Source organism: Cervus elaphus, chromosome 6 (genome assembly GCF_910594005.1).
Source record: "Cervus elaphus chromosome 6, mCerEla1.1, whole genome shotgun sequence".
NCBI lineage: Eukaryota > Metazoa > Chordata > Mammalia > Artiodactyla > Cervidae > Cervus > Cervus elaphus.
Window position 1 is genome coordinate 20,598,150 of NC_057820.1, and position 19,997 is coordinate 20,618,146.

General features: G+C 37.0%; 1 protein-coding gene across 3 annotated transcripts in view; it reads left to right on the top strand.

Moving 5' to 3' along the window:
* The window catches only part of PRKG2 (protein kinase cGMP-dependent 2), a 113,079-nt gene that overhangs the window by 56,360 nt on the left and 36,722 nt on the right, over positions 1–19,997 (top strand). For 2 of the 3 annotated variants that reach the window (XM_043906377.1, XM_043906376.1), the window contains exons 9-14: positions 2,495–2,563; positions 6,812–6,910; positions 8,397–8,550; positions 10,449–10,585; positions 13,392–13,481; positions 16,052–16,193. In XM_043906377.1, coding sequence (XP_043762312.1) covers positions 2,495–2,563; positions 6,812–6,910; positions 8,397–8,550; positions 10,449–10,585; positions 13,392–13,481; positions 16,052–16,193 — 691 coding nt within the window. Of the gene's footprint in view, positions 1–2,494; positions 2,564–6,811; positions 6,911–8,396; positions 8,551–10,448; positions 10,586–13,391; positions 13,482–16,051; positions 16,194–19,997 lie in introns of those variants that run through there. The other variant, XM_043906378.1, reaches the window with a different exon arrangement.

Here is a 19,997-nt window from a genome sequence, read left to right on the forward strand (position 1 = left end):
TGAGATATGAGTTTATTTACTGTTGACCTAACTTATGGAAAAATATTTGTAAAGATTAATCAAATGTCTCAGGAGGCATTATGTGCTTCCTGGAATTCAGAAAACAACCTCAAGTCTGAAAAAAATTTTTCTTAAATAAGATAACTTTATAAAAGATCAAGTTAGGATTTTGAGCAACACCCTTTTTTTTTTTTTGGAACTACATGTTTTTAAATGAATGCTTGAAATTAGTTAAGAAAACACTTAAAATTTATGTTATTACTAAATACTTTTTATTTCATCTTTATACTTATAAAAATGAGTAACGTTTCTGCTCATATTTCTTCCTTTTTAATTTTTGTCTGTGAAGCCTACAAATTCTGCTGATTGACATGTTAGGATTACATTAGGTACAGAGCAATGAAAAAATCTTCATAAATTACCTGAAAACAAATTTGGTTCTTTAAAAATCATGAAGCTCTTAGTTTTTAAAGAAAAGTAAACTACTTAAAAACTTAGTAAGCTAAGTTATGGTTATTTTGTAAACAATTTAAAAATTGAATTTAAAAACAAGTTGAATTTTTGTTTTCCATTTTCTAGCTGGTAATGAACTTGTTTCAATAACAGGGAAATAATCCTCTTTCTGTTTGCTTTTTTATGACAGAATATGAATACACTCATGTAATACAATTATGTAATATCATTATTCAAGACTTCAATGTGTTTGTTCCTAACATTAACACATTACTTTTCTCATACCCCCAAGCAAAATTACTAAAGTCCAAAAGTGCAGAGAACTTTATAAATACACCATAGACTCAAAATAACTCTTTAAAAGGAAAAATGCTGTCTGGTTATGCTGGATCTGAAATAATTTATGCTCTCTGTTGCAGACAGCCAATTATAGTATTTTCCCATGAGAAACATGGGAATTTATATTTAATAAAGACACTCTGCTCCCCAAAGCATTTAAAACGTAAAGCTAGAATCCATGAGAAGGAGAGTTGGATGCATATATTTTTTCATTTTTGTGTATTTTTATGCTGTCACTTTTTAGGGTCACTGACTGATTCAGTATTCTTTATATTCTGTGTATTTACATGATTTGATGTTAAGTAGCCCAGGAGTTCCTTCAGCATTTTATGTGCATGACATTTTATGTGCATTTTAAATCCATGACACTTACACAGTTATTACGAAAGAAACATATGTGTATTGTAAACATCTAATACTTATAAACTTCTTGTAAAGGATATTCCTAGTCAAAATCATGATACTGACAAGTGAAAAGGATGTCATGCCTCTTTTTTTTTTGAACTTACAGATCAAATAATTGACCCATATCCAGGATCATATCTGTATAGATATCTACGCACATACAAGTTGAGAAAAAACTACCCACCTCCCAACTCAAAAGCACATTAATGTTTTCACCAATGAAATGTTTTCACCAATGTTTTCTAGCAAGGGCCCTGTAAACTTGGGAGGGGCTGTGGGTTATGTCTGAAGGCATCTGGAAGCCTGTGATGTGCATAGGGGACTTCTCTGGAGTGAGAGATAGGCTGTCAAAGTTTTCCCTGTCCTGTCACTAATAGAAGATGAGGGAACTTTACTTGGTGTGATGCCATTTTTGGGGAAGTTGTTAAAAGCAGTCTTAACATGCTTGCTGCTATAGGCTACCTTAAATGCAATCACTTTCAGAGCACTGGGTATCATATGGATGTACCTTTCCTCGGGGTCTCTAGTTTGTGACTAATAGAGGAGTAAAAATAATATAAATAAAGATAACTACAGAAATACTTTCCCCAATGCTTGACCCTTGGTATTCATTAGGTAATTAAATTTACCATCATTAGATCATGTGTCATAACTCATTGTATTTAAGGGAACTACTGTTAGAGTCACTAATATATGGTTTACCCCTGAGAACGAAAGACAATGCTACTAATTACACTATGACTCACTGTCAGTTGTAAGACATGTTTTGATTTCAGGGATTTTCATGGAAACTGTACATCTTAGACTATAAAATGAAAGGTTTTAATATTCCTTTAATTCACCAGGTGATGTGGCACTTTCTCTGGGTTTTCTTCTTGTTTGGTTCATTATAAGTTACTCATTCAAGGTTTTTCTTATAAATTTCTTTGATCAGTTCATTTCAATTTTGACTGCTTATTAATTAGCAGTTCCTGTTTGATCAGAGGAGAGCTATTTTACTTGTGCTGGCACAGAACACAGAATGAAATTCCATACACGCTTGCGCTCACTGACTCCTTGACGTTCCCAGTGCATTTATCTTACTCTCCTCTGGATTCCTCGTGCACATCATGTTTTTAGGAAACATTTCAAATCTTTTTTTGGGGAGGAAGGGGTGGAGTGTAAATTATGATGTTACAAAAACACATCATCTTTGGAAGGTTTAAGTGATGCTGTTTCATATCAGTCGCAGATTCCCTAATAAAAATAGATGTCTAATTTCTCACCAGAAAATTGACTTTCCTGTTTTTGTCTGCAGTGAAGATGTCAGATCAGCTAACATTATCGCCGAAGAAAATGATGTTGCATGCCTGGTTATAGATCGAGAGTGAGTATACTGATGTTGTTAGAGAATGCCGGCAATTGCCACCTTTGAAGACTTGGCCTTCTGTTACTCCAAGGGCCCATCTGTCTTCCCATTCATCACCATTTGGAAATGCTGGCCAATCCTCAGCTGCGAGGACATTCTATTAAAATTCATGGGAAGGAACCAGGCCTTCTGATCTGAATCTGTCTGTGGCAGCGGCAGATGCTGACGGGCTAAATATTTTGTGAGCAGAGTTTGTACATAAATATCAGCAATAGACTGATTTAAATTCTGCATCTTCCAGAGACACAAGCTTGTTAGGACTCATGGATTTTTCCACACACCCCACACTGAAGAACTTCATAATTTATTTGTGAAATGCTCTAAGCAGTCAAAAATTTAACAAAACCTATCTCTCTCAAAATATAAAATGCTTATTAGTTAGATGTATTTCCAGAGAAGTTTTAATTTAACATTTGTAGTAATTTGGAAGAGATGTGTGTCAACATTAATCTCTAAGTGTGTGAGGTTATTTTTTTAGAATATCTCAGTTAGTGTCCTTAACTCACTTTGAATCATATTTGAATCTGACTCCTTCAATCTGTCATTAATCAGTTGAATATTTGTTGACTATGTAGATGTGAAAAAGGAAATTCAAGTATACCAGAGCTTTGTGTGGTCAAAGAAACAGGGCATACTCTTATGAAATGCTGATATGAAATAGTATAATGATGAGTGTCACAGGAGTATGTAATTGATTGCTAATTAAATAAAATATTTATTATTTTATTTAACATAGCATCATAGCATCTTAGAGATTTAGATAGCTATATGCTGTTTAGATATTTATATGCTATTTAGATAACATAGCATCATAGAGATTTAGAGCTGAAAAGAATTTTGGATTATTTTATGAAATCTTTTTATTATGAAAAGTTTCAAACATATTAAAAAATAGGATGATATTGAGCCATGCAAGTACAGCAATTATCATTTAAAACCTTATCTGTACCACTTTGCCATCTCCTTCCTATCTTCTCCATACTATTTTCAAGCAAATCAGAAACATAAAATTATTTCATCTATGAATTTTAGTAGCATCTCTAAAAGCTAAGTGTTATTTATAATAATGACCACGATAACATAACATGCCTAAAAAATTAATAATTTTTATTTATTTAATTATATTTTAATTGAAGTATAATTGACATATAACATTATACTAGTTTCAGGGGTACAACATAATCATCCACTATATGTATGTATTGCAAGATGATCACTACAGTAAGTCTAGTTAACATCCATCATCACACATAGAATAACAATTCTTAGTATCACTTTGAGTTTCTTTAATCTTTCCCTTACAGATAAGAAAAGTGAGTTCAGGTCAGTTCAAGAACTGCCCCAACAGTGTCATCTGAAATGGAGCAAAGGCTCCTGTCCAGGTCTTCTGGTTCCTTTTAACAGTCTTTCCACCATGCCATTAGGTTCCCACAGCATGTGTTCAGAAAGAGAAGCAGTCACAGTGTCGTGAAGTGGGAAAAGTTTTACTTTATTTTTTAAGTGTAGAATTGGGGCTTAAAATTCATAGGAGCTTTCTAGGCAAAGAGGAAATGTAGAAGTCTTTCCAGGCGAAGTAAAACTTAAAAAATAAAAAAGGCATGGGGTTAGAAAGTGCAAGTATGTTCAAATGAAGGTAATTTTTGGTGGCAGCTCTCAAATATATTGATATGGTATTGCCCTGATGATGCATTGTTTTCCGTATGAGTTCCTTAAAAATACATGCGTGTGCTAAAGAGCTTTAGCTGTGTGTATGTGGTAAGATCTTATCAGTTGCTCTGGATTAAAAATTTACTGTAATCATGTAACCAAATGTTTGTGCAATATCTCATGTATTCATAATCCATATAAAGGACAGAGTGGTTTTTATAGATTTTATAACTTATTTGGAAACTTATACTTTTCAAATGTATAATGTACATGTGCATAGTTGAGATTCTTATAACATACAAGGTACTGACCTGTTAGACACAGTGAGACATTAAAAGTTACATGAGTTTATCCTGTGTGTGAGAGAAACTGGATGTCAGGTATGACTGAGTTGCCCTACATCCTGAATTTCCTGGGATCGTTCTAGTTATTCTAATATTTTTATGATTGGCAGTCCCATTCACTCTGAAAAGCATTCATTTTGGATGATAAATTGTATGATCATTGTAGTTATCACTTAGAAGGCTAGATTAAGATCCCATGGTAATTTGCCCGTGGTACCCTCACACCATTGTTCACACTTGATGTGATGGCTTTGTTTAGCATCTGTCTTCCCACACTTTAGTTCCTTCGTGAGAACAGAAACATCTACTTTGTTCACTGCTGTTGTGCCAGAATTTGACAGAGTCCTTGGCATGCAGGAAATGATCCACATGTTGTCTGAATAAAGGGCAATGCAGTGTAGTGGCTGAAAGCCTATGGCTCTTTATTTCTTCTTTTCTAATTCATCATTTTAAAAAATACATATTTGAAAGTTACAACTATAATGTGGCAGCTGTTTAAACTTGACTTTAGTTTGCAGAGATTTTCTAGAGAACTCTGACACCGATGTCACTTACAGTTAAAAAATAAAATTTGTTTACAACAATACTTCAGTTAGTTTCATAGCAAGGTAATGGTGACCTATACAAGAAGTATTTACTTTTACTTGAAAATTTCAACCCTTGGAAATTTGAAATAATATTGTTTTGTTTCTCACTTCTCTAGTCAGCAAAGGACAGTTCACAGAGCAGGGTAGAGAAGAGAGTAGATTTGAATGGGGAGTGAAAAATATCCAGACTTCCATAGTGGTCCAGTGATTTATACTTCACTTTCCATTACTGGAGGTGTGGGTTCGATCCCTGGGTGGGGAACTAAGAGCCCATGTGCCTCACGGCCACAAATCCAAAACATAAAACAGAAACAGTATTGTAATACATTCAGTAAAAACTTTAAAAATGGCCCCCATTAAAAAATCTAAAAAAAAAAAAAAGATATACTTAATAATGTAAGTATAGGTTGGTGATCAGTTAAATATGGATAGGGGTCTTCAGGGCTAGGCAGTCAGTATGTGGCACCAATACATTAATAAGATGGTATATTAGTTTTAGGTAGTTTGAGGTAAATTTTCATTCCTTTCATTTTGTTATGTTCAAGAGCTTAAGATTTACTGAGGTGCATAAAGTGTGGGTTCTAGAAGGATACTGTTTTTAGTGGGGAAGAGCACCACCCTGGCAATGACGAATCAAGGTAGATTGTATGGAGTGAGGGATGCACTGGAAGGATAATCCAGAGGATAGATTTGTTAGGTGAGGAAGGGGATTATTTTTTTCTCATGGGCAGTTCCTATGTAAGAATTCCCAGAGATGGGGAACTTGGGACAGGGTGATTAGATGGGACCAGTAACAAGCGTGTGATCCCTGAGGGGAGGGAAGTCAAGGGAAAGATGTTGGCTGAGCCTCAGAGAACCATTAAAGTAAAATATTTGGACTTAATCATTTAGGAATGTAAAATAAGTAGTATTATCTAAGGCTAAAGAAGAAGTAAATTTTATTTTTGATTTTAAAAATAAATAGCTTAATTTGATTAAGCAAATTATAAAAATCTGTAATGCATGTAACCTGTTGATGCAGTAAACAAATCATGTAGGCTATTTCCTTTCCACTCTCTTTTTTAGAAAGTATTTTTTAAATGTTTATTAATTCACAAGCTCATGATAAATTGTTTTTGTTTACATTAACAAGTCAATAATTGTTTTAGGGGTTTTTTGTTTGTTTTTAACTTTTTATTTTGTATTGGAGTATAGCCTATTATAACAATGTTGTGATAGTTTCAGATAGACAGCTAAGGGACTCAGCCATATATATATACATGTATCCATTCTCCCCCAAACTCTCCTCCCAGTAAACAAATCATGTAGCCTATTTCCTTTCCTCAGTCTTCTTAAAATAAAGAACAATATTGATAAACCTGAACCACAGGCAGAAAATTACAGAAATGTTGTCTCTTCTCACTGATAGCTTCTTTGCTTTCAGAAACTCACGGCATCAATTATGTAACTTCCAATAACTATTCTATCTACATGTGATGGCAACTTGAATGTAAATAAGTTATTGAAAAACAGTTTGCAAAGTTTTGAGTAACCATACAAATAGGCTTTCATAAGCTTAAGAAGAATGGCAGGTTGCAGTGGTTAACTCTCAGCCCTGAGCTTTTTGTTTTATTCATTTTATTATTTAGAACATTCAACCAAACAGTGGGGACTTTTGAAGAACTCCAAAAATATCTTGAAGGGTATGTGGCAAACCTGAACCGGGATGATGAAAAAAGACATGCGAAGTAAGTGGAGATATTTTTCTAAGCTGGATGTGACTTCCGGCAGTTGATGAAGAAGGGGACTGAAGGGTGTGATTGGTAACTTTTAGTGTATTGTCACTAGAAAATTTGGGGGAGTTGTTTTAAATTGTTCTTCCACAAAAAGGATACCAGTTACCTCTAGTGTAGATATTATTTTAGTCTATAAGTATTTTCTTATTTTTGGTGATGAGTAGTAATGTTTGGGAGAAATTTCCTGATACGAGACCTTGGGAAAGAGTTGTCTACATTGACTGGTGACTTGGTTCAAAAGGATATTAATTCAGAAAGGAAGTCTCTCTTGCCCATGGAAATCAAAACGGGAATTCCAAGGAATAGCATAGCCCATTCAGAGCCTGGCTTATTTCAAAATATAGGGGAGTGGGACTTCTCTTGCAGTCCAGTGGTTAAGACTTCACCTTCCAATGCAAGGGGTGCAGGTTCAATCCCTGGCCAGGGAGCTAGGATCCCATATACCTTGTGGCCGGAAAGCCAAAACATAAAACAGAAACAATATTCTAACAAATTCAATAAAGACTTTAAAAATGGTCCATATCAAAAAAATATTTTAAAAAAATTTAAGGGAGCTATTGCCCAGATGGTTTTATGTTGGGTTCTAATTGTAGTAATACTGATGAAAATGCTTTTTGGTTCATAAGAATAAAATTCTTTGTAAAATTAAAATTATTTGAAAATCCTTTGCTGAAACATTTTATAGAATGAATACTTAAGTATGTATTCACCAGACAGTACCATTAAAGTTGAAGAGTCAAAAGTTCTGGAAGACTGATATTTGAGTTAAATTAGAGCATTCAGGCAGACTGCATTTTTTTTTTTTTTCTTGCAGGGAATGTGTTTGTAGTTTTTGTGCCAAAGGTCTTTTGTAGTAAGAATGGTTCATGAATATATAACCCAGAGCAGTAAACTTTAATTAAGAGGGGAAAATGAGTATTTCCAAATAACAATACGTAAGCGTAAAGTAAGAAATGTATTTTTCATGTTTCACAAAGCAGTTATTCTCGTTCAGCCAGAGAAATCTTCAAAATCTAAAAAAAAAAAAAGCAAAATATGGCAAAGATTCTCAGTGCAGTATAGTCCTGTAGGTGCAGCAAAGGAAATGGCTCTTTTTTCTGGTTTTCTTTTCTCTCATTGACTCTTTGTTTTTTAAATGGCTTTATTGAGATGTATCTCAAATACCACACAATTCACCTCTTTTACCACTCACTGACTCAATCTGACATTTGTCTTTTTTATTGTGTGTGAATGTATCTGTTTTTTATTTGTATTTTCTGTTGATTTTCTCCCCAGATGTAACTGAATCTGATCCTATAAAAGTTGAGATAAGCTCTGTGGCAACAATGGGCAGTAATTACTGGCAGAAATAAGACTGTTGTAAGGGTGGGATTTATATGTACTGTGACCCCTGCTTTGCCTAAGGGAGCGTATGTAAAGTTTCTCTTTTCTCATACAGGAGATCCATGTCTAGCTGGAAGCTGTCCAAAGCACTCTCTTTGGAGATGATTCAACTGAAGGAGAAAGTGGCCAGATTTTCCTCATCATCCCCCTTCCAGAACCTTGAGATTATCGCAACACTGGGCGTTGGTGGGTTCGGAAGAGTTGAGCTTGTAAGGGGTTTACGTTTCAAGCATCTGAGAGAAGCCTTTTGACTTTTGTTTTGTTTTGTATTCCAGTGTTTCTTGGAGGAATATATGCATTGTTATTGCTATCCAAATGTTACTTTGAACTAAAATTGAGAGTTTAGTTTTCACTCTTATTTTATAATAGTGGGTGTGTGCTACTAAATAACTTGTAACAATATAGCTGCTATTTCAGTCTACTTTTGCCACATCCTTTTGTGATTTTTTTTTTCTTGAGGGCAGCTATTAGAGAATGTACCAAGTAACTTTTCCCATAGGCTATAAAACATAAAATGTGTATTTCTTAGCAGCAACATTTATGTATGCATATACTCATGATGCATTAACTCTATGTAAAGTAAACAAAATGTGTCCAGTGAAAGGGTCACAGAGATGAAATCTTTAATACCACAGTTTCATTTCTTAAACAATTCCTCTGCCATGTCTATATTTGGCTTTCATGATCCTATTTTTGGGTTGCTCAAAATTTTCTATCCAAATTAAAAAAAAAAAAAAAGAAATTGAATGCAAGGAAATGTTTGAAGAGCAGCCTTCTGTAGTGCTGATCAAGATAGCTGGGAATTTATAGCCTGATTTCAGCTGCATCTTCCATATCACACCCCTCTGAGCTTTATAATCAGCTTCCAAACAGTAGCAGAGCCATGCAGTCAGATGCTCTGAGGAAACTGTGGAATGGTGACCTGGTGACTTTACTGGGTAGAGATGATGCTGAACCCTTGGTGACTACTGAGCCCTTACTTGCCCAGCAGATCTGTAACTATTCACTGTCCATTAACCTTGGGAACTATGATGACACCTCCATCTGCTGGGTGGCCCGGGTGTGAGCAGGTCTGAAATGCTGCCAGGAGACTCCGAATAGTACACTCTACACCAAGTCAATACCCCATCTCTTTTGGGCAAAGGGGGACAGAGATGAATTCTTAATAGGCCAGAGAGTTTGTAGTGTTTCTTATGCCATATGGAGGGATAAGAGAGCCATGTGCTGTATTTTTCATCAAAATCATGGCAAACCATTGAATTAACAATGCTGAGGCTTGTTTTAATATGGTTAGATAATAATAATTGAAACAATAATCTCACCATTGATTTGAAAGTCTGGGCATCAACTAGTGGCAAACTCTGAGCGAAATTAAGGGAGCAACCAACTCTGCACAATTTCATTATTTGTCAGAGATAGTCTGCTTATGGAGTTTTAAGCCTGTCTGAATAAATACTTATTAAACTTCTAAAATTTCCTCTTAAAGGAAAATCCTATTTGTCCATCTAAAGCATGGTCTCCAATAGAACTTTCTGCTCTGATGGCAGTGTTCTGTATCCACCTGTCCAAAAGCATAGATGCTGGCTAGATGTGATTAGAGAGCTTTTGAAATGTGGACAGTGCAAATGAAGGAACTGAATTTTTAATTTTAATCAATTTAAAACTAAATAGCTTTTTGTGACTAGTGGCTAGCATATTGAATCATAGATATGAATCTTGGATTAAATAGGTTTTATTTTGAAACTCAAAGAAGTGACTATTACGAAAGAGCAGTTTTTGGCAATTCTGGACCAAGCTTTTCATGTCATATACTCAACACCAAAGAGATTTTTATACACTCAGACTTCTAACTAGAATATTTTTCTTGTTTCAATACAAACATTCTAGAACCATGTTCCAACTATGTGAATTCTTTTGGAAATTACAAAGAAAAGGAAGTGTGTACACCTGGATAAAACTCAGCTCCTAGAGGGATAAAGTGGTGAAAAGCTTCCATGCTATTTAACTGTGAAAGAATTTGAACTCCTGCTGGTTCACATGTTTTACATAGATATTGCAGATCTTTCCTAGTAAATTCATTTTGAGGGCTCATTCTCTTCTCCCCTAGGTTAAGGTGAAAAATGAGAACGTTGCTTTTGCTATGAAGTGTATAAGGAAGAAGCACATCGTTGACACGAAGCAGCAGGAGCACGTCTACTCAGAAAAGAAGATCCTGGAAGAGCTATGCTCACCTTTCATTGTGAAGTAAGTGAGCATTTTGCTCCCAGAATCTTAGCATCTTGGGCTCTTCTTTGGAGTGCTTCTATGCAAGAGGACGGAGGAGGAAGAGGAGGCCCTTCTCTGAATTCTCCAGCCTAGTCACAGCGACGATACATAAAATAGTGGAAGTTTGAGAACTGAAGTCAGAATCCAGCTTTTTTTATTCTTGAGTAAACCTCGGGGAAGTGTATGTGGGAGTGTATGTGTGTGTGTGAATATAAAATTATTGTTTTAATAAATTGAATTGCTTATTTAATTCAGACCTAATGCAGAATTTGGGAAGGAAGGATTCATTCAGAACCCCTCAGGGGACGTGCTGCTGTTGAATTTCTGCAAAAAGTGGCATTTGGACACATTCAGGCTGCCAGGGAGCTGGTCCCTGCAGTTGTTGTTAGTTGCTTAATGGTGTTTGACTCTTTGCGAGCTGATGGACTGTAGTCTGCCAGGCTCCTCTGTCCATGGAATTCTCCAGGCAAGAATACTGGAGTGGGTTGCCATTTCCTTCTCCAGGGGATCTTCCCAACCCAGGGATCAAACCTGGGTCTCCTGCATTGAAGGCAGATTCTTTACTGTCTGAGTCACCAGGAGAGCCTGGTTCTTGCAATGCCAGATGCCAAAAGAAACACTTCCCTACAGGTACTGTTCTTTCTGGAGCTATCACCAGAGATTGGAAGAGAAACATATTCTAAGCCACGGCTCTCTTGTGAATTCATGGGTTAGTGGTGTAGGCCAGTTAAGGCATATATTTTCACACCTGCCTTCATGCCCTTAGAGTGTAGCTTTAGAGATTTCTGGGTGAGGTAAAGTGCCTCTGTAATGAGGAGAATTTATGCTTTTTGATCAAATGCCTTGAGAGAGTCTTTCTGCCTATCCATATTCTCAGACCCATATTTTTTCAAGATTAAAAAAAGTCTCAGCCCAGGCAATACTGGCAATAAAGTCATGCAATTATTTTTATATAAACTATGTGTTCCTCCCCTCTTTTAATCAATAATTCATTAAAAACTATCATGAACAGCTTCAGGGCATGCATTAGATTTTATTCATTTTTTCATTTCCTGCCCTTTGCAAAGTAGCTGGCATAGAGTAGGGCAATAATCATATTAAGAATAAATGTTAATGACAACATTTATTATTGAGAAAGTAACATGTGCCAGGCAGTCTTCTAAGCAAAATTTTAAAATATATATCTTATATAATATCCTTAAAGTGTATATTATATTATTATTATATTTATATTGAAGGTAGAAGTGTACATTGCTCAGTCATGTCCAACTCTGTGGTCCCATGGACTATAGCCTGCCAGGCTCCTCTATCCATGGAGTTCTTCAGGCAAAAATACTGGAGTGGGTAGTTATTCCCTTCTCCAGGGGTTTTTCCCAACCCAGGGATTGAACCCAGGTCTCCTGCATTGCTGGCAGATTCTTTACCAGCTGAGCTACCAAGGAAGGCCATATTTACATTATATTATATAATGTATATGTATCTTGTAATTTATTTATATTGTATATATAAAATAAATAATATAATTACATACAATCAATATGTAATCAAATGAATATATATATTTGTTATGATCTTCATAATAAAACAGATAAATGTTATGACTTTCCTCATTAACAAGAGCAGTGAAAAAACTGATGTCACTTAGCTGACGAATGGCCAGTCAGAGACTCAAGCCTAGGCAGCTTGGATCCAGAGCCCATACCGAACCACTGACTAGATTACTTCTGCCGTGTGTACGTGGTCCAGCTGTCCTTCTGTCTGCATTAGCCTGGTGCTAGGGAGACATGGGCATCTCTTGAGTAAGACCCAGAAATTGCTTTCCGCCAGCATTGTAATACGGTACCCTGCACACATCCCACATCCGGATTGAGACTGATTCTTCCAGCGTCTGGGAGTCTTGCCAGCTGGGGACTCTGACTAATTCCCTCTCCAGTCATTGCTCTAAGGTGAAGAGACCCACCTGGCCCCTCACTCTTTCTCCAGGTACGTCCTGCATCCAGTGATGGTACAGGTCCTTAAAGCTGAGGCTTTTGTAAAATCACAGGCCAACTCTCCCTCTGCCCAAGTCTGCTTCCTTCCTTCCCCATGGGTGTTGGTCCCAAGAGCATTCCCCACTAAACTGACTGCTTACAAATTTCTGTCTTAGAGTCTGTTTCCTAATACCAACTAGAAGACATAAAACATAGGCATGAGTAACTGTTATGCAAAGTGAAAGTGAAAGTCGCTCAGTTGTGTCCAACTCTTTGCAACCCTATGGACTGCATATTCCATGGAATTCTTCAGGCCAGAATACTGGAGTGGGTAGCCTTTCCCTTCTCCAGGGAATCTTTCCAACCCAGAGATCGAACCCAGGTCTTCCACATTGCAGGCGGATTCTTTCCAGCTGAGCCACAAGGGAAGCCCTGATATGCAAGGCAGATCTTAAAGGAGATGATACAGAGATCTCAGGATTTGGGGAGGAAGGGAAGGCTGTAGGGGGGTTAATGAGCTACTTAATCAGGAAGGTGGCCATAGAGCTTGATCTTGAGGGGTGGATAACACTTTTATTACCATGGAACTGAGATTAAGAAAGTCTGTGGATAGCATGAAGGGGAGTCAGCAGATGAGAAACCAGGGGAGCAGGAAGGATCAGAGTGTTCAGTGAGCATCCAGTGTCTTTGTAAGATGTTTGGATGGAGATGAGGACCATCCTTCAAAAAGTTATTGATGATGCTTTTAAGCAAACTTGAAGATGTTTTAAAACGGAATTTCTAATAATAATTGTGTTTTTCTTTTATTTTCACAGATTATATCGCACCTTCAAGGACAATAAGTATGTATACATGCTTTTGGAGGCCTGCTTAGGTGGGGAGCTGTGGAGTATATTAAGAGACAGGTAATGAAAAAGAATTATATGCAATAACTTTTGTCTGCCTGGCCTAAAGGATGCTGTATTCATGACCATTTAAAGAGACATGAAGAAATTCATTAAGAAATGAGTCTAAGGGACTTCCTTGGCTCTCCAGTGGTTAAGACTTTGCCTTCCAAGGTAGGGGGCACAGGTTCAATCCCTGGTTGTGAAACTAAGATCCCAGATGCCTCACGGCCAAAAAAAAAAACCAAAGCGTGAAACAGAAGCAATACTGTAAGAGATTCAATAAAGACTTTTAAAAAATAGTCCGTATAAAGAATCTTAAAAAATGTCTTAAAAAAGAGAAATGAATCTAAGCACAAATTGATAAACAAGTAGTAATAGTGATATTTTATGAGCTAACGTAGTAATCGTGTAATAGGCCCCCTGTACCAGTAGTCACTGTCATTCTCGTATTAGAGATTAAAGATGCCCAGGTTTAGAGTGTCAACCATCCATATCACATGGTTAATATGAGGCAGAGTATACATCCAGATGTTACTGACTCTGAATCTTGAGAAGGGAGATGACGATATGGGTGGGGAGTGGTGAAGTTGGGGCTGAAAAGCGGAGTGACATGTCTGCAAAGATTCAGCTTCACAGAAGGAGTGATTTCCACACAATCAAAATTATAGGTGTTCACTGAGCTCCACCTACATACAAGGCTTCCTAGTTGACAGTATGGGAGTTTTCTAAACAATCTACACTTTTCTAACTCAAAACCATGTAATGTTTTCCTCCAGTGAGTTCAGATTATATTTTGGGAAATAATGTAATATACAATTTTAAAACATTTCATTATTTAATGTGAAAAATAAATATGATGAAGAAGTTGGCAATTCATAACTAAATGTACAATAAGTGTTGTGGGCACTGAGCTCAGAATAGAGGAGAGAGAAAAATGTGATGGTTGTGAAAGGCCTTGAGCTAAACCCTAAAGACAAAATTTGGAAAGACAGTGAGGAAGAGAACTGATGTAAGAACCAGGAAAGTTGGAGTAGGATTAGGTCTTTTACTTGCTGAGTGAGAGCAAAGTTTGAATAGAAAACAGGGCAACAGAAGAGGTAGCTTTGCATTAGGTTGTGGAGGTTAACGCCAGGTCAGACATTTAGGCAGCATTCCCTGGGCCAATGGTTCTCAACCCGGGCTTCACATCACAATCTCATGGGAGCGCTAACAAAGTAAAAATGCTGTGCCCTGATGCCAAAGACTTTTATTTGGTTCACCTGCAATAGGGCCAGAAAATGATTTTTAGTTGCCTTTCAGGCAATTCTAACGTGCATTCATGGTTGGAAATCACATACCAAAGTCATAACAGACTTTTGAGCATCCAAGCAGAGATTTATCTGTTGTACTAGGAACATATTGATGAATGGATCAGAATGAGGTAAGCCTGGATGGGTTGAGGAGACTTGCATGACACCTACAGAAGCATCTACATCTCCCATCATTGCTTTAACAGGCAAATCTTTTTAGAATATCTAAGTCTATTTAGTGGTGGTAGTTCTTAGTACCCGTTAGGCACTTTGCCATATCCATAAAACAGCCTTGTTAAGTCAGTAGTAAACCCATTTTAAGACAGGTATCTGAGGGTCAGAACAGCCGAACAACTTGCCTGAGGATTCAGTAAGGGGAAGAAGCAGGAGTCGAAGCTGGTTTCTCTCATTCCAAAGCCACAGCTTTCTATTTATGTGCTGTACTTAGTCACTTCAGTCATGTCCAACTCTTTGTGACTCCATGGACTGTAGCCCGCCAGGCTCCTCTGTCCATGGGGATTCTCCAGGCAAGAATACTGGAGTGGTTTTCCATGACCTCCTCCAGGGGATCTTCCCAACCCAGGGATCAAATCCATGTCTTCCACATTGCAGGTGGATTCTTTACCATCTGAGCCACAAGGGAAGCCAAAGTGTAATAGCTTTCTATTATACCATGCAGCAAATCACCACCACATTTTAATAATTTAGCATGTAAACCTACACACAGTGCTGACACAGGGCAACTCTGGTATCATCAAGGTGCACCAAAGAGGTAAGAGTTATGACCCTGTTTCTACATGGGTTATGTTACAAAGTATACAAACAGGAAATGGAAATGAACACTGGAGTCATTTTAGTCAAGCAATCAAGGGCAGTAGTCTGGTTCAACCTCTCCATTGAAATAGTTGCATTTTCTCCAGAGTTTTCCAGAGATGTCTTTAAAAAGTCTTGTTTTCTTATCCTTTCCATTTTGTTTGTTCAGATGTGATTACCAAAAACAATTGTTTGAATGTTGACACTTTAATTTTAGTAAATTTTAGTAAAGTGGTTCTTGTTGGCATCAAGCATTCACTTAAATTTCTTTATGACCTGATTCATTGGCGCTATGAAGTATTTTTTAGTGCTAATGCCTTATAAAACATTTATATTGCATAAATATATATATGAAATATTTGAAATATGATATGATAAATATGATATCATATTTCATATGACATATGCAATAAATATGATAATTGACACCTAGAATCTGCAACAAGGATGTCTAGAGTATTAAAAAGGAAAACGGTTTCATTGCAGAGGCAGCTTTGATGAACCCACCTCCAAGTTCTGTGTTGCTTGTGTGACAGAAGCATTCGATTACCTGCATCGACTAGGTATTATCTACAGAGACCTGAAACCAGAAAACTTAATTCTAGATGCTGAGGGCTATCTTAAACTGGTAAGACAAATTCTTATCCTGTGAGATATTTCTAAACATAAAGCTGTGATGTAGTTGCAATTCTCTCTTTTTTTAAACTTTTATTTTAAATTAAAAAAATGTTTATGTTTAATTGGTGGATAATTGTTTACAATGTTTGGTTGGTTTCTGCCATACAACAACGTGAATCAGTCATAAGTATACATATATCCCGTCCCTCTGGAGTCACTCTCCCACTCCACCCCCTGTGCCCCAGCCGTTCCCACTCCTCTGAGTTGACACAGGGCATCAGGCTGAGCTCCCTGTGTTATACACCAACTTCCCACTAGCCCTCTGTTTAGCACATTACCATGTGTATGTTTCAAATGCTAGTTTCTCAGTTTGTCCCACCCTTTTCTTCCCCCCACTGTGTCCACCAGTTGGTTCCCTATTCCTGCATCGCAGATAGGTGCATCAGTACCATTTTTGCAAAGCAATTATTTTTTAATTTTGATTCACTTGTTATTTTTACTTTGCGAGACATGACCTTTTGAATCAGCATACTTAACACAGGGAGCGATGTTACAAGTACATTCTTTCTAGCTTAGGAATTGAATGTTTCAAACCGCACCCCCCTCCCACTAGGATTCAGATAATAGAATTGTTTTAAAATTGGATTTTGTTAGCATATTAATGTTAGCATAAAATGTTACCATTTTAATGTTTGTTAGCATTCTTAATTTTTTATTGGAATATAGTTGATTTACAATGTTGCATTAATTTCTGCCGTAAAGTGAGTCAGTTATACATGCACATATATCAACTCTTTTTAGATTTTGTTCCCGTATAAGTCATTACAGAGTATTGAATAAAGTTCCCTGTGCTATTCAGTAGGTTCTTATTAGTTACCTATTCCACATATAGTAGTTGGTATGGGCTTCCCTGGTGGCTCAGACAGTAAAGAATCTGCCTGCAATGTAGGAGACCTGAGTTCCATCCCTGGGTCAGTAAGATCCCCTGGAGAAGGGAATGGCTACCCACTCCAGTATTCTTGCCTGGAGAATTCCATGGACAAACATGACTGAGCAACTAAAGCTTTCACTTTTTTTTTTTCATCTGTCAATCCCAGTCTCCCATTTTATCCCTCCCCTGCTTCCTGCCCTGGTAATCATGTGTGTTTTCTACATCTTTGACTAAGCTTCTGTTTTGTAAATAGGTTTATTTGTACTGTTTCTCTAGAGTCAACATACAAGCAATATAATGTGATATTTGTCTTTCTCTGACTTACTTCACTCAGCATGACAATCAGTAGGTCCATCCATATCACTGCCAATGGCTTTATTTTGTCCTTTTATATGGCGAAGTTATATTCCATCGTATGCATCTACCACACCTTCTTTATTCATTCCTCTGTTGATGGCCATTTAGGTTGCTTCCATGTCCTGAATTCTGTCAGTACCGCTGCAATGAACATTGGGGTACATGTATCTTTTTGAATTATGGTTTTCTTCAGATATATGCTCAGGAGTGGGATTGTTTGATCATAAAATAGGTCTGTTTTAGTTTTTTAAGGAATCTTCATACTGTTGTCCATAGTGGCTGTACCAATATACTCTCCCACCGATAGTGTAAGAGGGTTCCCTTTCCTCCACACCCTCTCCAGCATTTATTGTTTGTAGATTTTTTTGACGGTGACCATTCTGACCAGTGTGAGATGATACTTCATTATAGTGTGATTTGCATTTCTCTAATGATTAGTGGTATTGTGCATCTTTTCATGTGCCTCTTGGCCATCTGTATGTCATTAGCATTTTTGTATAATGATTTTAAATAGGTTTTAGTAAATTTCTGCTACATAGAGGGATTGGCTGTGAGGAATAAGAAAAGAAGATAGTATGGCTTCTGTCCCAAGATAGCTACCATCTGAAGAAGGATAAAAGATACACATATGAATGTTGGTAGTTTAAAAAATATATTTTTAAATGATTCTAAGGTCAAGCAGGGTTGAGAATCAGAACACAAGTTCTGATTCTATAGGTCCCTTGGGAATAGAGACTTTCCTTGTCACGCATCTTTGTAATGGATACAATGCCTGACATGAAGCCCCTTGCATGTCACAAGACAGAAAAAAATGGTGCCATTCATGTAAACTGCTTTAGGTACAAAACTAAGAGAACTGCACGCTCAGTCGCTTAGTCATGTCTGGCTCTTTGCAACCCCAGGAACTACAGCCCACCAGGTTCTTCTGTCCATGGGAATTTTTCAGGCAAGAATACTGGAGTGGGTAGCCATTTCCTCTTCCAGATAACAGAACTGGGTGGTCATAATTGAGGAGAAAACAGGCATTTTGAACCTCAGCAGGGAACCCCATTAGGAGGGGGAACCCAGGCTGATTTTAACTGGGTCCATCTTGTCAGGAGCTCAAGGACATTAAACCATGCCTGAACTTAACATTTACAAAGATTTTAAAGATATTACAAAGATATTAAAAGTTTCTCATATCAGAACATTAATAATAGCTACCACTTAATGTATAAAGCTACTATGCTGAACATTTTGCAGTTAATATGTTTAACAATTGATGAGATAGGTTTTATCATCCACATGTTATAGTGTGCAGTTTAGCCTTAGGAATTAAATTTATTATGTGTAGTTGCTAAGTGATTTCTCTCCATAGGAAAGGAGTAAAGTAAGTTCTTTCCTGTGAAATCTGGCTAATTTCCAAGAAATATTTTGAATCGTTCAAGCTTTACTTTATCTATGAAAGACAGCTTTGAGAACTGGTGAGGTACTAACTCAAGGCCTTGATCACTTGTCTTCTTCACAATTCCTTCATTGGCTATGCCTCTTACAACTCTTTAGAGAAGCCTTTTGGAATATTCTAGAAGTAAAATCATCATGAGGGATGCAGATTATCCATTAAATTCATTCTTTTTTAATAGCTGTTTTTAAGAAATCGGGTATCATATTCTGCCTTTTAGGTATAGAGGTCTATAAGCATCTCTTCTGTAGCCATTGTAATCCATCCAGCTAACTCATTTGCCAACCAGCCAGATGAAGAGTAATAACTAAAGCTTTTAGAGATTAAAAAGTGTTGAATATTTCCATTTCTACCTATATATTAAGCTAGATATAATATGCTGAAATTCTCTTACTACAAAAAGTCTCAAGACTGGAAGAAACATGAAAAGCAGTATTATATGCGTGGCTGAGTTTATAAGACAACATTTGGATTCCCCTGAGGCTGAGAACCAAGCTTGGGCAGTAGTGAAGGGTGGAACTCAAACACTGAATCTCCTGTCTTGTGGTCACCCAGCAATCCTAGGTGGCCTAGAGAGGTTTTATTTTAGTTGCTGTACCCTCCGGGAACAGGAGACCAAGCTTTGGACCTGGGCAATGTGGGAAGTTGAATCAGAGTACATTGTCCAGAGCCAGGGATCATACGGATTGTGCTCTCAGAGAAACAGAAAGTAGAGGGGAAATCAGATTTCTAAAGGCAGAGTACATGCAAGAAGACATGCTTTTCTCATTATTGGGCTTTTGGTAGAGGAACCAAAGAGTCTCCTCTAAGAATACTTGGCCATAGGCTGGCTTTCATGGAGTTTTGGGTGCCCAGTCTTTCAGGATGGAAATGCCCAAGCAAAAATTTAAATGAAAAGGGAGCCATGTTGGTAACATGACCAAGTTTCCAGGAATCAAAGTATCTTCTCTCTGGAAGAATGTTCTCTCAATTTAAGATACAGAGAATTCCCAGAGATGAACTTCCAGGGAATATAAACTCATGCCAATAAAATAAAATAAAAATATGTGTGAGGCAATAAGGTGCCAGGAGCATTATTTCACAGG